This window comes from Thermomyces lanuginosus (genome assembly GCF_041956635.1).
Source record: "Thermomyces lanuginosus strain ATCC 200065 unplaced genomic scaffold VTN49scaffold_29, whole genome shotgun sequence".
Taxonomy (NCBI): Eukaryota; Fungi; Ascomycota; class Eurotiomycetes; order Eurotiales; family Trichocomaceae; genus Thermomyces; species Thermomyces lanuginosus.
The window spans coordinates 612,386-634,227 of record NW_027192363.1 but is presented as its reverse complement, the minus strand read 5'-3'; the positions used below and the strand labels follow the sequence as shown (position 1 = coordinate 634,227).

The following is a 21,842-nucleotide window of genomic DNA, read 5'->3' as shown; positions in this document are numbered from 1 at the left end:
CAGCGCCGCACCCAAGGATCACGACGAGGCGCCCGCGAAGATGTCGTCAAAATGAAAGATCCCATCCGGCCCCTTCTCTACCACGCCGACTTCCGTGATGATTCCGTCAATAAGGCTAGCAGGAGTCACATCGAATGCAGGGTTCCACACGTCAATCCCAGGGGCCGCCACGCGGATGGTCTCCATCGAGAGTCCGTTCGAGATGCCAGAGTCCACAGGACCTCGAATCTTCGTGACCTCCACAGCGGGCCGCTGTTCAATGACGATATCTTCCCCGGACTTCGTTCCTCGGTCGATGGTGGTCCGAGGGGCCGCAACGAGGAATTTCACTCCATGGTGCTTGGCAAGCACCGCAAGACCGTACGTGCCAATCTTGTTCGCTGTGTCTCCGTTGGCCGCAACTCGGTCCGCGCCTACGATGATGGCAGAGATCGATGCTTTCGGGTCGGCAAGAAGGGCAGCAGCCATGGAATCCGTAATCAGCGTGGCAGGGATCTTATCATGTACTAGTTCGAATGCCGTAAGTCGCGCGCCTTGGTTGTAAGGCCGTGTCTCGGTACAGTATGCGCGGGAGAGAGCGCCGTTAGAATGGAGCGATCGGATTACACCCAATGCAGTTCCGTAGCCGGAAGTAGCCAGAGAACTGGGATCGTCGTCAGCAAATTGCACATGGCACCGTCGTATAAGCAACGTACCCCGTGTTGCAGTGCGTGAGCACATTGATTTTGTCTTGTCCCGGACGACGCGCATGTTCCAAGATCCATTTTGCGCCGTGTGCTCCGATATTCTGGTTATCCTTCAAATCACTGGCCAGCATTTTCCCCGCTTCCCGAAGGAACAATTCTGCGAGTGTCTGTCCCGTTGCCGTCTCTTCTCGGATATGCTCGTCCACGATCCGCTCAAACTTGCGTGCCGCATCGGCCAAGTTCACGGCAGTCGGCCGGCTTGTCACGAGGTACTGGAGCTTCTCTTTAATGAAGACACCGACCTCCTCGGCGCTATTCGACAGCCGATTGTACAAAAGTAGGCTTCGCAGCTCTACGGCCAAGGAGAGGATTGCGACAATTGCAATTGCGGGCGCGCCACGCACGCGCATTTCCTTGATGACATGCCAACCCTCCTGGGCATTGCGGACTGGTACATATTCCTCCACATATGGCAGTTTGAGTTGATCTAGGATCAACAGGTCTTTGCCGTCATACTTGATAGCTTGAAGAGACATTTCTGTAGCCTTTGCGATCCTTCGATTTGAAAATCGCTGGGATTTAAGCGCAATGGAGGGGGGATTACTGCTGAAGACGCAGACGGACTGGGTGGCGGGGCATTTTTTTTTTCTCTATCGCTGCGGGCTGGGGTTTACGATGTCGCGATTGAAAACAGCCGTAATTTACAATACAAGATTTGACTAAGCATGCAGCCCATCCAATCACCTCATTGAGTGGGCGACAGCACCAGCTGCCGTCCGTACAGCAGCTGAACTGCGATGCCGCTTAGAATCGTCCAGACAGATTCGATTCCTCTCAAGAAATTCCCCCGATTAGGTTGCATTTTACTCGCCGAAATGCCATAGAACAACCACAGATGGCCGCCAATCATGGCGTATTGTTCATGGCTGCATGCCAGAACGGCCACAGACAAGGTTAAAGAGCTCCACAAGACGAGTCATGATTCATAAAACAGGCTAGTAATCTCGAAGTTGCTCGTAAGAATATCACGAGCGGATTTACAGTTGCTGTCCTAGCGAGACACCGCGCCGATGAGGTGTGGAAAGATCCAGTTCTGAAATGAATAGGGAGGCCGACGTTGTACCGAGGGCGCATGAGAAACTGCGGACAAGGAAACAGTTACTGGGCCGAGATGTATAGCACTAGCAGGAGAAATGTCAGCAGAATGAAGGGAACAATCATAGAGCCCAATCGAAAGTACCATTGTTGCCGCGCACAAAAGCATCGCCGTATCTCCGGCGTAATTGTCCGTTGACGTATTCCTCAGTCTTCTCCAGCGCGATGTTCATGTAGCCATCGACAGATTGCAACTCGCCTGTTGTGTGTTAGAGCAATCTCACTTTCCTAACTCCAGATGAGAAAGCTGTCTTGCCTTTGTAGACAACGCCGGAATTAAGTTTGACCGTCACAGGCGCACCAAGGATCTCGCTGAGGAAGGAGGAGGGATCTTTTCCCTCGGCAGCCGCGCCGTTCTCCATGTGTGCAGGCGTCACGGAGATGTGATTGATTTGCTGCGAAAGGTTGATGGAGGTGTTGGCGGGAAGGTCGAAAAGGTCCTAGACCCGATCGATTAGACATCAATGGTAAGTTCGTTACATTACGGCGTCATTTCCTTGGCAATACGCCGTACATATTGTCTCGTCAACATTCGAAGCCGCGATCTCAACTCTGACAACTATGTATTGCGATTCCCATGGGATCCAATTTCACTTATGGTTCCGCAATTGTGTCTTTCAAGGAAAATCGTCTTTTCAAAATGAGATCGCGGGGTTCTTTCTGTATGCGTATTTAAAAATCGAATGTATCTAGATGTAAAAAACACGTAAACCTGCACGTGCCACTGGTTCGGATCGCTGCGAACGCTAAACTCCTCCGAATACTAACTACTACGGCGACGTGCCCGCAACTTCAATTTCAATTTCAATGCTTGATCAAGCGCGTCTCCTGGACTTCAGAAAGGAATAATCATAACAAATCAAAAGTGCGTGTCAGTTCCATATTCAGGGGGCAAATCTTGCTCGCCCTCCACGACCTGTGTGATTCGTGCTCAAAGTTTCGCGGAAACTAACGATGCGGGCCAGCTAGAATTGGATTATCCTCTAGAATGGGGACGCGTTCCTTTTTCAAACGACCCGAGTGGGCAGCAAGGAGCGACGAGACTCCGTCCACAGAATTCTACCGACGGTCCCAGCAAACTTATCGCGATATTGTGGAAGCAGACCGACAACGGCGGGAAGCAGCACTGAAACAAAGAGCTTCTGCAGAGAAAGAGCAGAAGGAGCTCGAGACAAAGCGGCGTCGTGTGTCCAGTGAATCAGCCGAGGGGTCACCTAAAGCTGACACAAGCCAATCAGCAGACGTTCAGGCAAACGAGGCAAAACCTACCACACAGGAAAATGTGATTGATCTGGAGAGCCCGTCTGCAGAGGGACAAGGACATGGCCAGAATGATCAAGGTGATGCTGAGATAGAGAGTCGCCCAGAGCCGGACGATTCTGCTTCTGACATCCAGGAGATTGCATCTCTGCCACGTCGAGAGGTTCCGGATCGAACTCGCGATGAGTCTGAGAGTAACAGAGACCAAAAGGCTCAATCTACTTTGGACAATGTACCTTCTGAACCGAGGGAGTCGCAGAATACCGCGCAAGAGGCACCCTTAGGACACAAATCATCACCTGAACGTCCACCAGAGCAATCTACGGAAGAGGAACAGGCGCAGCCTGCGGCAGCTTATGCTCAACCACAAAGCTCTGCACCGCCGCCGCCTGAGGAAGACCCGGTAGTCCAGATCCTCATCACATCGGAGATTCCTAATACCAAACCGCTGGTCGTTCAAAGAAAACTATCTCAGCGACTGCGGGATGTACGGCTGGCATGGTGCAAACGACAAGGATTCGACGAGAGGATGACATCCAACGTGTTCCTGACGTGGAATAGGAAAAGACTGTTCGATGTCACAACCTGCAAGAGTCTGGGTGTTCACAACAAATCCTCGCAAAACGGCTGGCCGTTTGATATGGCGCCCGACGACGACGTGCTACGCATACACATGGTCGCGACCACGGAAGAGCTGCAGGCCCGTGACATCAAGCTGGCCCAGAGGAATCCATACTCGTTTGATGATGAGCAGGAGGACCAAGTCCAATCAAAGCCAATGCCTACGATAAAGGTCGTCTTGAAGAACCCCGTTTACGGGGATTTGACCGCCAAGGTCACTGAATCCACTGCCATCGCGGATCTTATTGCACAATTCCGAGAGAAAATGAAGATCCCGCAGGACAAGGAGGTCTACTTGCTCTTCGATGGAGACAGGCTGGACCCTGACAGCAGCGTCAAAGATGCTGATATCACCGATTCCGATCTTGTAGATGTCCAAGTCAAGTAAATATTCTCTCCCGAGTCTCAGTCGTCTGTCTGGATCCTGGGGGTTTGTTGGAAGGCCGTTCGTTGCCTTAGGCATTGATATCTTGGCACAGATTGATCTATCTTATCTGATCCCAGACTCCAATCCAACCACAAAAATTTAGTCATCAGACATTAGATTCAAGAAAATACTGTACGAAACTGATATTCTATTGATCGAATTCCTCTCCTCCGCGCTCGGATCGCTAGTCAATCACCGCCTGACTGCATAGTGCAACCCATAGCCGCCCGATCCATCTCAGCCCACCATGAAAGTCATCACCGCCAACTTCATCACATGCGCCGTCAAAAGCTGCCGGTCTTCACAAATTTCACTGCCCCTCCATTTCCGAGATGCGGAACTCGAGAATCAAGAGATAGACTATAGCCCGCAATTCATTCAGAATATCCTTCCGCGGTTGAATTGGGAAAACCTGCGAACTACTGCCGCTGAGGTTCGGTTCTTCTTCCAACTCCCCGTTTGTCGTTTTCATGTCGACAGCTCGTCGCTCCTTTCTTGAATTTGACTATATGCTGACGGAAAAGAGTACAGTTAGGCTTTCCTTCCATTCCAGAAACCAAACCAGAAGGCGACGCTTTGAACGAGTCCGTATTGAAGGATCTCCATCGATTGCTCCTCGAGACACACGTTGTAGAAGGGAAGCTCGTTTGCGAGCAGTGTGGACATGAATATCAGATCAAGGATGGGATTGCCAATTTCTTGCTGCCGAGTCACCTAGGTATGTTATACACAACTTCGGCTGTATAACGGGATCTGAGGATGGATTACGCATGCTAATACGGTCCAGTTTGAGTTTTTTGCGCTCTTAGGAATAGACGTCTGCCAATTGATTCTAGAAATTTGGCTGATCACTGATAGCTCTGGCGGGATAGCTTCTCACCGGTCGGTGCGTGTGGACACGGGCCTCGTCGCTCGCTCGATATCAAGATTCATTATGGGACCCTGGGCCAGAGCAAGCCGCTTTTTTTGGCATCATCGCTGCTGAATATGAATATGATTGTTGGAAGGTCCAATGAAACGAAACGCTGCTGATGACGTTTGGGATGGGAATAAGTCACATCGTCTCCTCGATGTTGCGTTGAACCCTTTAGGGGTTTGAGCGAGATTGCATCCGTCAAAAACATTGACTTCAAGTGTTTACGCATCAAATTCTTCGACTCGGAGGTATCGATCTGTTACGGTAGATCACAAAAAGAATTAGCAAGTCTTATATATATATATAGCAGTGCAAAATCCATGAAGCTGTTAATCCCCAAGTTGATTTGATCTAGTTACATGTCTCGCTGAAGCTGCACTCTCTCGAAATATAGAAACATCACAACATCAAGCAATTAAAAAGGAAATCATCATCCCCAGATAATATACATAACACATAGTGCAGTCCATGCATTAGGGTCTTCCTGTAAATGCCGTGCATTAGACGAAACCGATCGGACCATGAAATATTTTTTTTATCAACGTAGCCTCCGGAACGCCTAGAGTTTGAAATCGAAGAAAAGAAATAAGAAAAACACCGCCAGATGCACCTCTGCAAATCATATTGCTTTGCCGATGATGCCCCCAAGACAATCGACAATCAATTGAGGTATCCTTTGCAGCTGGCAGAACCGCAAAGACAAGGAATCCGGTCATCGCTATCCCATTCTCTCTCGAACTTGTAATCATACGTGAGTTCCTCATCTATATAGTACCTTGATTAGCAGTTGCACAAGTGAAGCTAAAGGGAGTGAAAGGAGACTCACCTCGCTCAATGTCCCTCAACGCGTAAATCACAATTCTCTTACTACCATCGACCTTGATGATCTTAGCAGTGCAATTCGGCGAGCAGCTGTGGTTGATAAACCGAGCAATGCCTCCACGCTTCGTTGCATCGATGACAGTATTCTCATCGATCCGGAATAGATAGCTGCTGCCGATCCCACTCTTCAGATAGCGCCGTTCTCTCATGTCCGCAACCTGCTGTCTGACTTTCTCACCGACATACTCGATGATCATATCGTTGGCAGCAATGTTCTCTTCAGCGTATAGACCCCAGTTGTGAATGGCTGATCGCGCAAATCTGACAGGTTTCTTGCGTTTCTTCAGTTGATTGAAGCGTAGGACATCACTCTCCCCCGTCAGCGTGGGAAGAGCCTGTTTCTGAGCATTGATGTCCGCAACAAGACGCCTATTGTTGACTCTGGTCGACCGTGACGTTGAGTTCGACGCTGACTTGCCGGCCGTTGTCTTCTCTGTTTCCGCCGTCGCTGCCGCCTGCGGATCCTCCCTTGCCCGTGCCTCCCGTTCTTCGCGGGCCTTCTGAACCTTGATGCGATGGGGCAGATACTTCGACTTTTCCGCCTCAAGAATTCTCTTTCGGCCCTCCGTGCGGGCAGAACCCGACGAGTTGGGAACAAAATAGCCCGGGATGGTAGTCTCTACGTGGGTCGGGCCAGATGCGCCAGGCCGTGTGAGAGCCTTGATCTCTCTTTGCTTCCAGGCCCACGCAGTCAAATTCCCAAGTGAGGATGCCGGCCAACCTGCAGTGACATCTCGAAGGAACCGCAAGTCTTCATCATCTTTGATTATGCTCTGCCAGCCATCGAGGTCCAACACAAGCATGTCATCATCCTCAACGGTTGGCCGAGGCTCATCAAAAGATACATCCCAGTCGATTTCTGGTTTCCGGGTGTCCTGGGTAGGAACGCCCAAGTCCCCAATGGACTCCTGCGGAATGCGCTCCCCATCCTTCGGCAATCCCAGATCTTCAGTGGAAACGGCCTTTGCACCAGCCAGCGCTGCACGATCGGCCTCATCGTCAACTTTGGTGAAATCAGCAGGTTGGTGTTCAGCCCCGACAGCGTCCGGATGCGTTGCCAGATGCGGCTTCTCATCGATATCCTCCTCTAGACGCGATAGGTCCTTGTCATCTTTCTGCCGCTTCCGAGCCTCGAGTTGCTCATCCAATCTCTTTCTCTTGCGGGCGGATGCTGACGCGTCATGAAGGAAGTCCTCAGCAATCGATGTCCGGTGGACGCCCTCGCCGGCAATGCCCAGGGATCCAGCGTCTAAGGCGCTGTCGGTTATCGAAGGTGTAGAATATATAAAGTCGTCATAGTCATCATCGCTCTCCGATTCAGACGACTCAACACTCATCCGACTTGCTGGTCTGCTCTCCTGTTCATCAGTGTCTCGAGTATAAGGAGTGCGAACCTCATCATCCGAATCCCCAGCTGCGTGTAGCTGCTGGAGGCGATGCGAAAGTGGGCGAACCTCTCGCTTGCCAAGCTGGCGTCGGCGTCTTTCATCAGCGAAACCGATGCCAATACGGTCAATTCCGCTACGTTTCCGTATGCGCGGGAGCGAAAGAAGGTTTGTATGGCCAGGTTTAAGGAGGCCAGCTCGTGAATCCTGAACATCATCGATACGAGATCCGATGGCACCGAATCTGAATGGATTTTGCCTCTCTCCCTCGGGATCGGGAATCCCCAACGCTTTCCGTTTCTCGGCATGGCGCTCTGGATCAAGGTACTCGAATAATGCCGGAGCCGCGATGCGCACTTTCACATCTTCTATCAACTTGTCCCTTAGTTCGCGCAAGACAATGCTCAGCACCTCCTTTGCCGGATCCAACTTGGAAGCTCGCAACTTTTTCTCCTCCTCAATTTCCAGTTCGCGCTCTCTCTTGATCCTCTCCTTTTCGGCCTTCTCTTTCTGCTCCGCTTTCACTCGCGATGGACTAGGAGTCCGCTCGTAGTTCGGATTGCCCTCAGGTCGGCACTCCATATTCATGACGTAAGTAAAAAGCGCTGTCATATGGCACATTTTATAGCAACGTTCCGCCTCTTGCCTTCCGCGACGAGAATTTTCGAAAATAATGTAATAACCTGTTCGGTCGCAGCGCACTGCCTTCCAGTCAAACATTTTCAGTCGCTTCTGAAGATGCGGAACAGTCGAAGCCATCACCGGAACATAGCAATGCGCTATAAAAATGTACGGGTCATTCTTGATTTGATCCAGAATGGGAACTTCTTCAACGAGAGACTGGGCTGCCGGTTTTAGTGACGCCCTAGGCCCCTCCGGTGGATTGAACCCAGGACGTGTCGATGTTCTGGCAGCTGGACCTTTCGGTGCTGTTGGTGGAGGCCTATTGTCTCGCGGCTGCTGTTCGGCAACACCAGTTTCCTGCTTTGTGGTCTTGTTCCATGTTTCGATTGCCCGTTCGATTAGACGCTGGGAGACGACCCCATCACGATCCAATTCCACCCGTATTCGATGTGTGCCGATACGCTGATCCCTCTTGCACTCAGTATACGCAATCCTCGCAGCACTGGCCGCGGACCGCGGACCGCCGTCTTTGAAGGCTGGAGCATCTTTGAATTTGACCGAACAGATACCAAGTAATCTTCCAGTTACGGGATCTGTGTGGTTGATTAACTGCCCAATCTCGCCGAAACTCGCGAAGAATGCGTGGATTGCAGTGACGGGCGTGAGCGGGTCGAACCCAGTGGCCACAACCTGCGTAGGCGGTCCCGGGCCAACTGACGTTGCCGGATCGTACGGCCAAGGTCGAAGGGAGTATGGGGAAGGCCTGTATTTCGTTTTTTGCTTGCAAGCAATGCCCCGCGAATAATTCTGTATTGACAGCCGGGGATCAACGGTCGTCGTGCCTTCTGGAGAAATATCCACATATTGAGGTTTCCTCGGTTTGTCCTTTCCGGGAGCCCATCCTTCCAATTCGGGGTCATAAATCAATTTCTGCCCTGTTACTTTGATCCGGAGCGCGCTGTTATCCTTGGCTGGACTGGGTGGTGTACGTCGTGGGGTTATGACAGCCGACTCGTGTGTCGCCTTTGTCGAACATTCATCCTTAGAATATTCTCCGGCTCGCGAGGGTGTGGCTTCCCCGTACGGTGATGATGGCTCCGCGACTGTCTGAGGCGTTAGGACATAGCCATATTGGCTGTTTCCCCGTGCAGCGCCTGACGGCCCAGCTGAAGCACCAGAATGGCCATTGCTCTCGGGATTCGCAACGCCCCCAGAAGCATTGTTCGTGGTGGAAATTGACTTCGCGCCAGATTCAGATGGCGGTAAACCGTCTTTGACGACGCTCCTGTTTGGCGTTTCGCGGCTAGTTTGATGCTCCGGCGAGCTTCGGGATACCTTGGCAGTCAAGTCAACGGTCTCACTGGCATTACTCGTAACCTTTGGCCGCGATTTCTCTATTGTTGTTTTTGATTGCTTTTGCTGCAGGACCGAGGGAGCCGTCGGAAAGAAGTCGGCAAACCCTGCGGAAGATCGCGACATGGTGCGGGACGGCTAGAAGCTAGCAGTTCACGTTGTTGACAGGCAAGCAACATCCTCGAAGCACTATTGCCAATCGCTATACATGCAGCCAGCGCCAAGAGTCTCAATGACAACAAGTTCGAAGCACTACCCTAGCTTTCTAAGCAGCCGGACAGGTCAGTGGTCGCGGGTCAAAAGGCGAGGAACAACATTTATCAAACAGCTTACAGGGTAGAGGAAGACATAATCCACCGGGCGATCGACGAGCTTGGGAACGATACGAAAAAGATCCGGCACACGTTGGCTGAAAAGGATCAGGGAAAGGCTGGGCGCTTCAAAAATGCGCTTTGGGTGCAGGTATCGAGAGGCTTCATCACCGACAGGGGATCGCGGGTCGCGCAGATGAGAGTTCGCGATCCACGGATTACTCATACAGACGTATCCGCCAATCAGATCATAATTCTTAGTATTAGTAAGATTTCTCTGAATATAACGAAAACTCGAATTTAACGAAATATCACTCAATCTGGAGCCATCCATCCTGATTATCCTACGCAAAACTGACGGAATTACCTGGTTATAACGAAACAGGAACTTCTAATCGGATGTTTCGTTGTAACGACGACAAAGAAGCGACCGTGTCAGCGGGCTAGCCTTGGGAACAAGCTGCTACACGGAACGAGGGCTAAAAAGGTCCTCCGTTCTATACACCATACAGAAATCATTGCTAGCTCGTATCTTTGAACAACAAATTAGTAACTATAAGTTCCATGCTATGCGAGTGCGTGAATATCCAAATTGTACAGATTGATTAGGTTACAGGACGATCCCTGATAGCAGGTGCCCATTTATGCAGTCAGTACTAGTAATCCTTATGCCTTGTCCGAGTGCAGTCCGGACATTGGACTCTATCCTATGTTTGGCCAGAATACTCGAGAGAAGGTGATATTGTTTCGAAACATGGTCAACAGCATATGAAGTGACTATATACGAGTGGTATCAGTAACTACCTATACCTATGCACTTCAAGTCATTTCCCATCATCACGGAGCGTAACTTCTTCCCTTTGCGTCACCGGAGTCTCCTGAAGCAATGGTAACGCCTGAGGCGCTCCAGAACCATTGATGATCAGAGAATCGTTATCTCTTTCCGCCACCGTGACTGCATACTTGCCCGTGTTTTCCACCCATCTTCTCGTTGAATTTCGCTTCGGCTTGCGGGTTGCTGGCACTGCTTGCGCAGCCGTCTCACCCTTTTGGACGTACAGGTAAGTTGTGAAAATACGGCCCTGGGACGTCTTGTTGAGATATTGGCGCATCCGAGTCATGTTGGCCTGACCCATCAGAGTGAAGACCATTGTGGCAACTGTGATGGCGGCAGTCAGGGCCAGCACGATCGGGGCGGGAATGGCATATGCCCAGCGATAGCGGACCCGTCTCTGCATAAATTAACAGCTGGTGCATTGGACAACGGCCCGGACACACTTGATGAAGAATAACCCTGCATTATCGCACCGTGCAGTCCCCTGGTGCCAACAACCGCGTTGGCGGAAAGATCAGTCCAGATCAGCTTCAAAATCTTTGCAGTAGACTCAGCTGATCTGGAGAGATCCTGCCACCGACGATACATGTCCAGATTCATTTTTCCGGAATAGTTGGGGATAAGAGTGAGGTCGGTGGGAGACATAGCGGCCAAATCGAACAGAGTTCCCAGTGCCTCGCTGTAAAATCCGACCCCCGAGAGATTCTGGACATTCCATTTGGAAGAAAATTTCGACCCATCGCTGAAACCAGAAAGATACAGCGACTCTTGCCGCAGAGTATGCAGGCTAATGTTGCCCTGATCTGGACTTGAGATTAAGCCCCATAGTGGGTTGACATTTCTGAGCTTCAAATTCGAGCGTTCTACACCCCAAAGAGGCTTCGACTCCTCGTCTGGATAAACTTTGTTGTTGATCTCGATAACCTTGAGACCGGACAGATCATCGGTTCCGTTGAATCTGAATGTCACCCTTTTGATTGTCGCCTTAACAGTCATGATGCAAGAGTAGAGTGGGACTGATCAATTGCTGCCGGGTTCAAAAACAATCGACTATGACTTGCCGTCCAACCGTTCCGGTGCACCATACACCAGTCCACAGGATGCGACGAAATCATCAAGATTGGCATCATCCCCCGCACCTTTGCCAGAGCACAGAATACCTACGAACGTTAGTCGAGCCTGAACACACCAAAAGACATCAGTACTTTACCAGCCGAAGTGAGGTCGTCGCCGGTGATATTATAAGGATTTTCGTACAAGGGCTTTTCACCAGGAATGGTGGTATTCGTGTTGTTCGAGAGCGAGACATTCCACGACTCAATACCTCCGTCCAGCCCCCACAAGTACCTCCCATGAAATGGACTTGTCCAGAACCCATTGGCACCAAGTGTATTCGCGATAGGAGACACGATGCCACTGTTCTTGCGCATCAATGAGAATCGTTTTCCCACATGCGAGTTCAGGAAGGTGAATGCTCTGGAATCTGGATCGCTTGTGTTCTTGAGATTCGTCACATTCATAAATGCCATGAACATCGCATTATTAATCCAGGCGCCCTTATACGCTCTATCCCAGAGGCGCGGATTTCGCTGAGTATTCGTGTTTGCGTATTTGGGATACGTCTTGTTCAAATTGGTAAACCCGCCGCGGTCGATCAACACGAGGTCGACAACGTCATTCAATGCTTCCCTAGTATACCTTGGACGGCTAAATTCAAATGTCAAATTCGTGTCGACGCATTGAGATTCGGGCTCAATGAAGAGAAGATCCTTCGACCAGGTACTTCCATATGGAGCCCGCGGCGGCGCGCTGTGGTTGCGGAAGCCAACTCCTCCTTCTTCATGTCGACAACGAGGCCTTCAACTGCGAGATAGTCGTCGGCCAGGATATTACTCGACATCATGCGAAAATTAGCGACTGCGTATGGCTGGCCATTGTCTGGCACAGTCACCTCAGGATCATCCGCAATCAGCTGTCATGAATAGGACCGTGATTGAATGTCAAAAATGCTGGAAACGGAGTCCTCCATATTCTCCAGGCTACTTTGGAACGCATCAATCACATACTGCGGGACATGGGAATCATAGTTATGGACTTCGAAATAATCGCCGGTCTCATTGGACCAAGTCGTTATGTTGCTGAACGAGTTTGGGCACTCGACTGGATCCGCAACTCCGCAAATGCGGCTCCAGGGCAGATCGGCTCGCGGTGGCGTCCCAGACCCAAACTCGGTCGGGTATCGAATGTAATGAAATGGGACATTTTCCGTCCAGTCATCTTCTTCGACAATGGCTTCATAGAGCCCCAATGGAGTAACCACGGCCGCAATCGCAATCAGGAATGCGATGATTGTTTTCATTCGGGTAATGAGTACAATATGCCACGGTACACCTCCAATTGAAGCCGAGTCCGCAGAAAGGAGGGTCGGCCATCGCGAACCATGTAGGAATCGTCCAATTACAGACCTGCAATATTGTTAACGCCATCTATGATTTCCTCCTGGTCGAGCAACCACTCCATACCATGAGACAGCAGACGCAGTAGTAGCACTTTCCTGTCCGTCTCTCAAGACGCCGAGAAGGATGAGAGGCAGCGCAAGTGGTACTAAGACTTGGACTGGCAGGTGACGTCAGCTAATTTAAACGGGCTCCCAGCAGACGTGTCCGTCCTTACCCACAGCGACTGCGGCTGCGATCATACCCGAGACGTCGGCAACATCAAGATCGCTGAGAGTGACAAATCATGATGATTACACTAGGGAGCACAGGATCGGGAGAGAGGGTCCTTGTCCGCGGGCCTATTCAAACGGAAGGACGAACATCCGGCGGCCTCGCGGCCTCGTCGCAGGCTTTGTGTTGTCTTCAGAAATGTGGAGAGATCTGTAGTTTGTCGAGCCCTGAAGGCCAATTGAGGATCTAACTGAAATATGCACATTCTCGCCTTTGACGTACTGTGTCGGACCAACACGGAAAGTCTGAATACGGGGTTGTCCACCGAGTTGAGACTCGTGGAGAGACTGGAGTCATCTCTCATGGATCATCCCGACTTCGTATTCTCGATTCGCTAATTGATACACCAACAAAATCTTGACCCAATGGGTCCAGGGACCAAGAGACCTGAAGCTAAGGCAATGCTAAGCTTTGTGGCGTGCGCATCCTCTTTGGTGAGCTAATCACTGACCCAAGTGGAACCACCGTTACAATCCCCTCGTTTGAACAATGTCCAGAGTCCCCCGTATGTAGTTGTCGGCTGCGGTAAGACGTGATCGTCATCGAGAGCTGCATGCTCAGCCACGAGTTTCGATGATATGCGTTAAAGTCCAACCCGCAGAGCTCCAATTTCCTGTTCGCCGGTTGGGCGAGGACTGCTCTGCAAGCTGCTCAGCCATTGCATGCGAGAGAGTGAAATGTCCGGAATGAGCCCCATCGGCATTCGGGTAACTGGCTGATGGCTTCCATTTCGCAGTGCTGTATTGTCTAACCGAGCGAGTAAGAGCACAATGTCCCCACGTTGATCAGTCGAGTTCTCACCACTGGCCTGCTAAGGAGATCCGATGCCAATCTGTTCGACGTCGTCCAGTCCTTCTAGAGCTCTAATCTCTGCAAAGGAGTGGTTACAGTTATGATCGGATACGAAGTAGTGGTTGCCCACCCAGAAAGCCTCGGAACTGGATCCCGGGCCACACGTGATGTCTGGGGTCGTGACAGCGCGTCCGAGATCGAATACGAAGCAGACTTTGCAATTCTTTACTTTCTATCCCTTGTCCCGTATTCAACCAACATGAGACCTGCATGTACCTGTCGACGTTATCACACCTGAACGGGAGACTGCGAAACCGAAGAGGGAACAGTCCATGTCTATCCAGGAACCATTTGACAAGCAACTCGCAGAGATTATACACGCTGCTGACGTGTGCGAGAAAGCTTTGGTGGCGAAGAGATAGATGTTCAGCGAGGAAGGCATTCTACCGGTTGGCTTGCGTTCCGTGCGAATAGCAATGTGCGCGATGCCGCCTCCCCCTGATGGCCTTGGTTATGTGATAGATTCACCCCGAGCCCGAAAATTCGCGACATCGGGATACACAAGAAGTTGCAAAAGTATCCGACTCGACATCGGGTCCTTGGAGTCGTCATGAGCGGGCTTGAAGAGTCACATGACATCCCAGAACATCTGGAGGGCGTTCTCGACTATCTCCCACATCTCCCATGGTCACGGCGCTCTCACTTTACCGGAGAGGGTTAGGTCCATGCCCACTGGGGAGGATTTTGTTTCTGCAGGAATCAACACCTACTCGTCATAGCTGGCCACGGGAACGAGAAGGTGTTGAGATTCACCGGTCGCAACAGTCTGATACTGTCTGTTTATGACGAAACGTGCGGCTGGTCGGACGGATCCAGCGGCTCCTAGGAATCTCCAGGCTGTACTGTATTCGAGACGGAATACGTTGAGCGTGATTCTAGAGAGCCGCAAAGAATCGCAGCTTTTCCTCCCCGCTTTGGGGTATTTCGGCACAAATCCGATTTCTTAGCCAGGCTACCGTCTTTGAAACTTCATGGCCACAACGACGAGTGACTCGGACCACTGGCCGTCGCAGAAGCTAGTTACGAAGTTGACACAAGTAACTTCTGCCGGCGCCGCAAGTGGCAGGACAGGGCGAAACAGTCCGCATAGCAAGCGACTCCGAGAATACAGTGAGCGAAGGTGTCAGTGTTTCCTCGCTCACGCGGGGTTGACGAAGTAAACTGGCAGATGTATCTCTGATGAATACGTGCGTGAACTCACGACATCCTTGACCATTTGCTTCGGTATGTACTGGGTGGTACCCAAGAACGCACGATCTGCGGAGAACGCTCCTTGACTTCAACGGAAAAGATCGATAGACCGCTATGGCAGATTCTCTGACGATTCTCTCCAAATTCCCGGGCCAAGTGCGATGTCAAGCTTCATGGTCATCACGGGAGTACATCATGCAGCCAGATTCTCTCGGGACCCCTTGGGTTGATTGCCTCTCTGCCAGACGCCGACGGAACGTTCGCCACGGCGGCGGCCGACGTCTTCGCTCCTCGGCCCGATGTTGATTATCGACTTCTTTATGTCGTCATAGCAAAATCTACCGGTTTCGGGCAGTCTCGTAGGAGTCGAAAATCTAAAACATCTGGCATCAAGCACAGGTCGACCTCGCCGTCCATTCCCTGTCGAAGCTGCCAGCCACTCCAGGGTATGTTCTGACTGCAAGATCAGAGAAATCGTCCCCGAGAACACACGTCCATTCAGCAAGACATAGCCATCGCCACTTCGGGACCTCAAATCCGGCGGCATCTGGGACCTTCAGCCAGGGTCTCTGGATCGCAGGAACGTTAAACATCGTAGTCGTAGAGATAGAGACCCTAATCAGTATTGCAGAGTCCCGGCTAGCCGCTGTGGACGCGATGATATGATTTGTGTCTATCGGGGGATTTGTTCACCATCACGACGAAATATTTTCATGACGAAGTCCCGTCTGTGCACTGCGCAGGCTTAGTTAAACCCCATTCGACGGCACCGCGAGCAGGCTCCGTCTCCAAGGACCTCGAACCAGAGATCTGGAAAGATCAGTATTGGATATTCGGCCCCTCGTTCGCTGCCCCGTATGGAGATCAAAATAGGGTTCTACAAAAGGGCTGGTCAAGTCATAGTCAATCTTCCTAACTTTTAGCTTGGTGGCCGTCGAGTACGAGCTGGCTATACCTGCACCCGGCTTAGGGTTGATTCGTCACCATCGTCACATTGGACGACGTACTTCCCGGCCTTGTTGATATACGATTCCGATGAGGCGGACGACGGATACTCGCCTACCAATACTTGAATACAATAGGTCATATATTCGAGAGGCAGGTTCTGGATGCTATAGTGCTCGGCTGCCTTTCCATAACCAACACCGCTTATGCTAGCTACCATGTACATATATGGATGGGTTGTATCCTTGCTCTATCATCAGCGGCACGCTCGACCTGCTGACTGTTTAAACCAGCCAGCAATTACGAAATACGCTCCAGCTCCCGGAATCATTCTCGCATTGAGTGGCTTGGTCATGTGCTGCGCGGCAGACAAGTGACCTCAGCCACTGTGCATAGACTGAAAAAGGCATGAAAGTGTATTAAAATACTGTGTTCGAACAGGCACAAAACATCACAACACATGCGGGGATACTTCTCGCCTTCCTGTGAATTGCGGCAGGACCAACAGCAAATCGCTGATGCAGACTGCAGTGAAGGAATATATTATTGCTATTGGTCTGATGCACATAACCTATCTCCCCCACTAGGCTTTTACGTCCCTTCATGCTGTCCTTCGATTCACACGACATAAAGAGGCACCTGAGACCTGGGGAGATATAAAGAGATGGCGGGAATTTCTGGAAACGGAAGGAACTGCTAACGGCGTGATTTACAAGAACACTCGGCAAGTTCAGTAGTCACGGAAACTACCATTGATCACTGAAGGCCATCGGTCGCCGTCTCCTGGTGCCGGTGATGACTGCATTGCTTCAGTGGCACGTCGTTGGTTGACACGAAAGCAAAGTTCGTCGTCCCAGTTCGATGCACGGGCCGTCCCAATCATACGAGTACGGATAGTTACAAACCACATTCAATTCACGTCGGCGAATTACTGACATCCAGAGCACAACATGCCGACTCTCCAGAACATCACTTGCCATGTGGAGGATGCTAACAACGGACTCATGCCTTTTCATGAGCACTCTATCAAGTATGCTGACAGAGCGGTAGAGTGTCACATCGACCTCCCCACAGAACCGACACGATTCACCATCAACTTGATGTTGAATAAGTTCATTTTCGAAGGGGTCTCGGTGCTTGTGTATATAGATGGACACTATCAGTGCAACCGCAGCCAACGTGGCCTGAGCTTCAACCCAAACTCTGAAACTGGACTGTACAAAGCCCCCGTTCAATTCAGAGTTCGTCAGAAAGAAGAGTTCTTACAAACTGGAGAGTGTCTGGGCAGGGATTGGACATTCAAAAACACCTTTGCTGGTAAACTGGACTGCAAATGCCCCTGCAAATTTGGTCCTTGATAATCTGATCTCTCTTTCCACAGATATTGGCTCGGATTTATGTCGACTAGATCGAAAGACAAAGTTTGGGACCATCGAAGTGTATGTCTTACGTTGCTTCGACTGTCAATTCTCAAAATTCGAAACTTCGCAGAGTATTCCTCCACCACAATGTTCCGAAACATGTCCGCTCGTGACCGACGACGATGGTGACCGCTCGGATTCCGTTCCCCGACTCCAGTTTCCCCCAACATACGACTACGGATGTGCTTGTGGCACGGCGCGCTACGAGTCTGGGACGTTCTGCACGAAGGATTTGAGTTTATCCCTTGAAGCGCCGGAAATTCACCCAAAAAGGCACCGGCCCTTCCACAAGCACGGAGATGGCCAAGACCTGCCATCTCAAGTTCCCAATCGAAAAGACATGGCAAATTTAACTTGCTCGAATTTCGTGCAGTCATGGATCGTCCAGTACGGAAAGCCGTACATCTATTCTCATCCTATAGGACGACCGCGGTATCTCGACACCCTGGAACATCCATTCGCCAAATTCACGTTTGTGTACAGCGATGTCTGGATTCAGCCACCAAATATTCCGCTGACACTCAGGCAGAAGAGCAGCCATGATCGAGCCAGTAAGCCGAATCAAGGAGAGTATATGCCGACTGGAAATCTGCAGGTTGATGTCTGTCGTGACACGGTGGGAGAAATAAAGTGCAAAAAAGCAACAACCTTACGAGATGACCATGGAAGTCCGACGAACAACTCATCGCGGCAGAGTTGCAATGCGAGTCCAAGATTTGAACTTCAGACTACCGGTTGGGACGATTGGCCAAATCCAAAGGAAAAGAAAACTCAGCAGGATCTGCAATGGACACCGAATGAGAAAATGCCGTGGACCGACAATGGATTTGAAGCCACAGATAGTAAAGCCTTGTCAGATAAGGTGACACACAAAATAGTCACGAATGAGTGGGACGTGGAGCATTTTTCACGGACTAAAGCTGACTGCATCCTTGGCACGGGCGAAGACGAATGGACTCCGCACGCGGAAAATACAGACCCTGCCATTGAGTGGTGAGATCTTTGCGAGAAAAGCGGGACTCCATAGAGCATGCATCACGCTTGACTGGAATCTGCGATGGACCACAATTACGAGCCTACCAGCGTAATGACGGTGAACATGGATGCATCAATGGGACGTGTTTGTGATTGATAGTTGTAGAATCTCGTCATTAGTCCATCTAGAAAATGGAAATCATCTCTCCTCCTTAAATGTCCTTTGATTCTGCCCCTTTCCGGGTATCCGATTGTCGTTCTGGCCACACGTAAGGTAGTATCACAACGGCGAATCTCGATTAGCCCTGCCCAACTGATAATGAAACAATAGAGAGGGAGGATGGGACGTGATTGTAAAATCCATATAGGTCCTGGCTTCCAAGGTTACTGCTGTCGCGAATCCAACCAAAAAACAACGTCCCCAAACCCCCTCATTATTCAGCCCCTTTCAATTACTAGTCGTTTGCTCGTTCGGCATTCGATTCTGGACGTCCTTTGCAAATGAGAACATTTGGGCTTGAGGATAGACAAGTTTTTCTGTTTTTTTTTTTTTTCCAAAACTTGCGCCCTCGCCAGTAATTTTATGCAAAAGAGAGAGGATTCATAGGCCGAACATCGGCTCTCGGCTCCTTCAGACCGAACGCTGCAGATCCATACTTATCTTGCGCGATCATGTGTGAATCTTCGCAGTTACGAGCCTACTATATATAATAAGATGGTCCAAAAAAAAAAAGGTAAATAATGAAGTATGCGCAAACAATGAGCTTGCTTCTTGTCTCCCTTTGTCTGTTCCGCCTCTCTAGTCCGTGCGGAAGTCATTGTCTTTTTAAGTACAGCGATTCTCCCTCCAGCGCTGTATTCATCCAAGGGTTAGTCAAGGTTCAGACCTCAAACTTAAAACTCTCCACTGTCTCAATTTCTTTGCTCCCATGGTCCTGCAAGTCCACCATGCCCCTGAGGATCTATGCGAAACTTCGCCGTTACGAGCCTCCTAAAAATGAAAAGAAAGCGAAGTTGTAGCGAAGAACAGTCAAGTATGAGCACGATGATGAACTTGTTCCCCCCCCTCACATCTGGGAGGTCATGTCTTCAAGTACAGCGATCATCCCCGTCTTTCATCCGTATATCCGGGGTTTGGTCGTGGCTGCAACTTAAACATTATTCTCGACGTCTGTCTCAGTCGGCGTACTTCATGCTCCTGGGTATCCACCATAACCCCTTGAAATTTAACAGGATCTAACAGCGTCCCACCATGACTCATGACCACCTAACAGATAATTGAAGACTCGCCGGCTATAAAGACTTGCGGATGACAATATTTCCATAGTTCTCTCGACACCGGTAGGCTACAGGCTCTCAGCGAATGCTGTGTTCGCGAAGGATTACATTTATGGAATATTGTGTTTGCTCGATCCAGTGGCAGATTCGACCTGTGACTATACGTCCACTTTGAGGAAAAACGGGTGTTCAATCAGATTTAAATCGGAACAATTCGACTGCCATTTTACTCATTTCCATAAAACTCGAATTTGGGCCATTGCCCTTCATGAAAAAAGCCAGATCAGGTTCCCCAAATGCACGACAGATGCTTGCGCAGTAGGTCGAGATATGGAGCATGAAGGATACCCATGCTTTTTTGCTTCGTAATCGCCGCGATTCCAGTTGCACCTACTATTTGTTCTCTCACCATTTTGCTTAGCATTTTTTTTTCAAATCTTGAAACGTATGTATTCTTTCGTAAGCGGCCGGAAAACTCGCCTTCCAGACATGACTTCAATTAAACATTCCAAACACGATTATTTTCATCTCCCGGGCCCCAGTCCGAAAAATATTCGAGCCTCGTATCGATTCTGTGTTGCATGTTAATTGGGCCACCTCTGTGTTTTCCAATCGGACTCATAAATTCTAGTGTTCAGCGTTTTGGAACTCCGACGGAAACGGTTTTATATATACATCACGATTCTCGCGAGTTTCCACTGATCAATGAGATGAGTGATAGCTCTCTCTCCTGAACGCAGCATGGTGTAATCGGACATCACGAGTCTCCCGTGAAATATAACTTGATTGCATCCATTGGTTCTATTTGCCTCGAATCTGAGCATTTGGTCGTCGAATGCTAGAGTGCCCTACTATAAACCCATTAAAGTTATGGAATACAGTTACGTGCAAGGTACTGTGCGAAACTTCGACGTTGCGAGCCTACTTAAGATGGAAAGAAAACGAAGTTGTAGCGAAGAACAAGTATGAGCACGATAAACAAAATGAACTTATCCTCCTTGCTCTCATCTGGAGATCATGTCTTAAATACAGCGATTATCCCCTTCGTCTTTCATCCGTATATCCGGGGTTTGGCAGTGGCTCCAACATCTCAAACATTATCCTCGACGTCTTCTGTCTCAGTTGGCGTACTTCATGCTCCTGGGTATCCACCATACCCCTTGCAATCTAACAGGAACTATCAAAGAATGGTCTCTCCCTGCAATTACGCTGATACGATGACATATTCTATACGAATTAAAAAGGTCGCATAAAATCAGAGCGGGTCTCTCAGTGTTGATCGACGAAAGCCGTGTTATCGTTGTAGAAACCGTCTTTTTCGGTCCTCCCCTCAATATTCTTTTCCTTAAATAGGCGCGAGTTGGAATCCTCGCTAATGGAACTTCTACTCCTGCCAAGATTGCAGCAGGTACAGTTGTTACACCAAGAACCATATTGCACCGACCGGAGACAGATGTGGAGACTGAAATCGGATGACCTCGGATGGGAATTATTGTAATTTTTCTTTCGGATGGACTGGGAGAGGACATCATATTTCCACATTTAATTCTACATCACGTTCAGCCGTCATTCCGACGCAAAAAGGCAGTGTTATTGTGCACGAGTTATGGTGCAAGACGAGTAACAAATAGTTTCATTGTCCAATATATGACATTCCGCACACTGGAAAGTAGCAATAGGAGTGATTCAAATTCTCGATTCTCATGCTTGAAATGGACTCTTAAAAGCCCGACTGGTTTGACGCGGCTCTGTTCGGTTGGTAGTAATAGATGTGATACCTGATTTTGGATTTTTCAGAATATTCGCAGACGATATCACTAGGGAAATGTTAGATTGTGGAGCATATGGTGGATACTCAGGAGCATGATATCTATCACAAATGGAAGTCGGAACATCGGATATGCGCTGGAGAGGAGAATCACTGCACAGACAATACTTCCGGATGGATGACAGAGCCTCAGACATACTTGTTCATTGCTCATTCACGACAGACTAC

The 21,842-nt window shown here is 49.9% G+C and overlaps 10 protein-coding genes across 10 annotated transcripts; 3 read left to right on the top strand and 7 right to left on the bottom strand.

Annotated features, from left to right (window-relative positions):
* Positions 1 to 18: 18 nt before the first annotated feature.
* On the bottom strand, positions 19 to 1,222 carry VTN49DRAFT_3751 (uncharacterized protein; the record flags this gene model as incomplete). Its single annotated transcript, XM_069411621.1, has 2 exons — positions 19 to 643; positions 696 to 1,222. 2 exons carry the CDS (start codon positions 1,220 to 1,222, stop codon positions 19 to 21), a joined length of 1,152 nt encoding a protein of 383 aa, XP_069268221.1.
* A 209-nt stretch (positions 1,223 to 1,431) lies between these two features.
* On the bottom strand, positions 1,432 to 1,820 carry VTN49DRAFT_3750 (uncharacterized protein; the record flags this gene model as incomplete). Its single annotated transcript, XM_069411620.1, has 2 exons — positions 1,432 to 1,612; positions 1,660 to 1,820. The coding sequence occupies 2 exons, from the start codon at positions 1,818 to 1,820 to the stop codon at positions 1,432 to 1,434; spliced, it is 342 nt and encodes a 113-aa protein (XP_069268220.1).
* Positions 1,821 to 2,050: 230 nt separating this feature from the next.
* On the bottom strand, positions 2,051 to 2,373 carry VTN49DRAFT_3749 (uncharacterized protein; the record flags this gene model as incomplete). The annotated part of the gene is made up of 2 exons (XM_069411618.1): positions 2,051 to 2,281; positions 2,356 to 2,373. The coding sequence occupies 2 exons, from the start codon at positions 2,371 to 2,373 to the stop codon at positions 2,051 to 2,053; spliced, it is 249 nt and encodes an 82-aa protein (XP_069268219.1).
* Positions 2,374 to 2,829: 456 nt separating this feature from the next.
* VTN49DRAFT_3748 (uncharacterized protein) lies at positions 2,830 to 4,110 on the top strand (the record flags this gene model as incomplete). The annotated part of the gene is made up of 1 exon (XM_069411617.1): positions 2,830 to 4,110. The coding sequence occupies one exon, from the start codon at positions 2,830 to 2,832 to the stop codon at positions 4,108 to 4,110; it is 1,281 nt and encodes a 426-aa protein (XP_069268218.1).
* Positions 4,111 to 4,396: 286 nt separating this feature from the next.
* VTN49DRAFT_3747 (uncharacterized protein) lies at positions 4,397 to 4,941 on the top strand (the record flags this gene model as incomplete). The annotated part of the gene is made up of 3 exons (XM_069411616.1): positions 4,397 to 4,582; positions 4,681 to 4,867; positions 4,937 to 4,941. The coding sequence occupies 3 exons, from the start codon at positions 4,397 to 4,399 to the stop codon at positions 4,939 to 4,941; spliced, it is 378 nt and encodes a 125-aa protein (XP_069268217.1).
* A 784-nt stretch (positions 4,942 to 5,725) lies between these two features.
* VTN49DRAFT_3746 (uncharacterized protein) lies at positions 5,726 to 9,435 on the bottom strand (the record flags this gene model as incomplete). Its single annotated transcript, XM_069411615.1, has 2 exons — positions 5,726 to 5,829; positions 5,892 to 9,435. The coding sequence occupies 2 exons, from the start codon at positions 9,433 to 9,435 to the stop codon at positions 5,726 to 5,728; spliced, it is 3,648 nt and encodes a 1,215-aa protein (XP_069268216.1).
* Positions 9,436 to 9,538: 103 nt separating this feature from the next.
* VTN49DRAFT_3745 (uncharacterized protein) lies at positions 9,539 to 9,846 on the bottom strand (the record flags this gene model as incomplete). Its single annotated transcript, XM_069411614.1, has 2 exons — positions 9,539 to 9,574; positions 9,643 to 9,846. 2 exons carry the CDS (start codon positions 9,844 to 9,846, stop codon positions 9,539 to 9,541), a joined length of 240 nt encoding a protein of 79 aa, XP_069268215.1.
* A 598-nt stretch (positions 9,847 to 10,444) lies between these two features.
* VTN49DRAFT_3744 (uncharacterized protein) lies at positions 10,445 to 11,451 on the bottom strand (the record flags this gene model as incomplete). Its single annotated transcript, XM_069411613.1, has 2 exons — positions 10,445 to 10,852; positions 10,951 to 11,451. 2 exons carry the CDS (start codon positions 11,449 to 11,451, stop codon positions 10,445 to 10,447), a joined length of 909 nt encoding a protein of 302 aa, XP_069268214.1.
* A 54-nt stretch (positions 11,452 to 11,505) lies between these two features.
* Positions 11,506 to 13,153, bottom strand: VTN49DRAFT_3743 (uncharacterized protein; the record flags this gene model as incomplete). The annotated part of the gene is made up of 5 exons (XM_069411612.1): positions 11,506 to 11,615; positions 11,666 to 12,312; positions 12,522 to 12,920; positions 12,978 to 13,071; positions 13,129 to 13,153. The coding sequence occupies 5 exons, from the start codon at positions 13,151 to 13,153 to the stop codon at positions 11,506 to 11,508; spliced, it is 1,275 nt and encodes a 424-aa protein (XP_069268213.1).
* Positions 13,154 to 17,569: 4,416 nt separating this feature from the next.
* Positions 17,570 to 18,590, top strand: VTN49DRAFT_3742 (uncharacterized protein; the record flags this gene model as incomplete). The annotated part of the gene is made up of 2 exons (XM_069411611.1): positions 17,570 to 17,611; positions 17,664 to 18,590. The coding sequence occupies 2 exons, from the start codon at positions 17,570 to 17,572 to the stop codon at positions 18,588 to 18,590; spliced, it is 969 nt and encodes a 322-aa protein (XP_069268212.1).
* Positions 18,591 to 21,842: the final 3,252 nt, after the last annotated feature.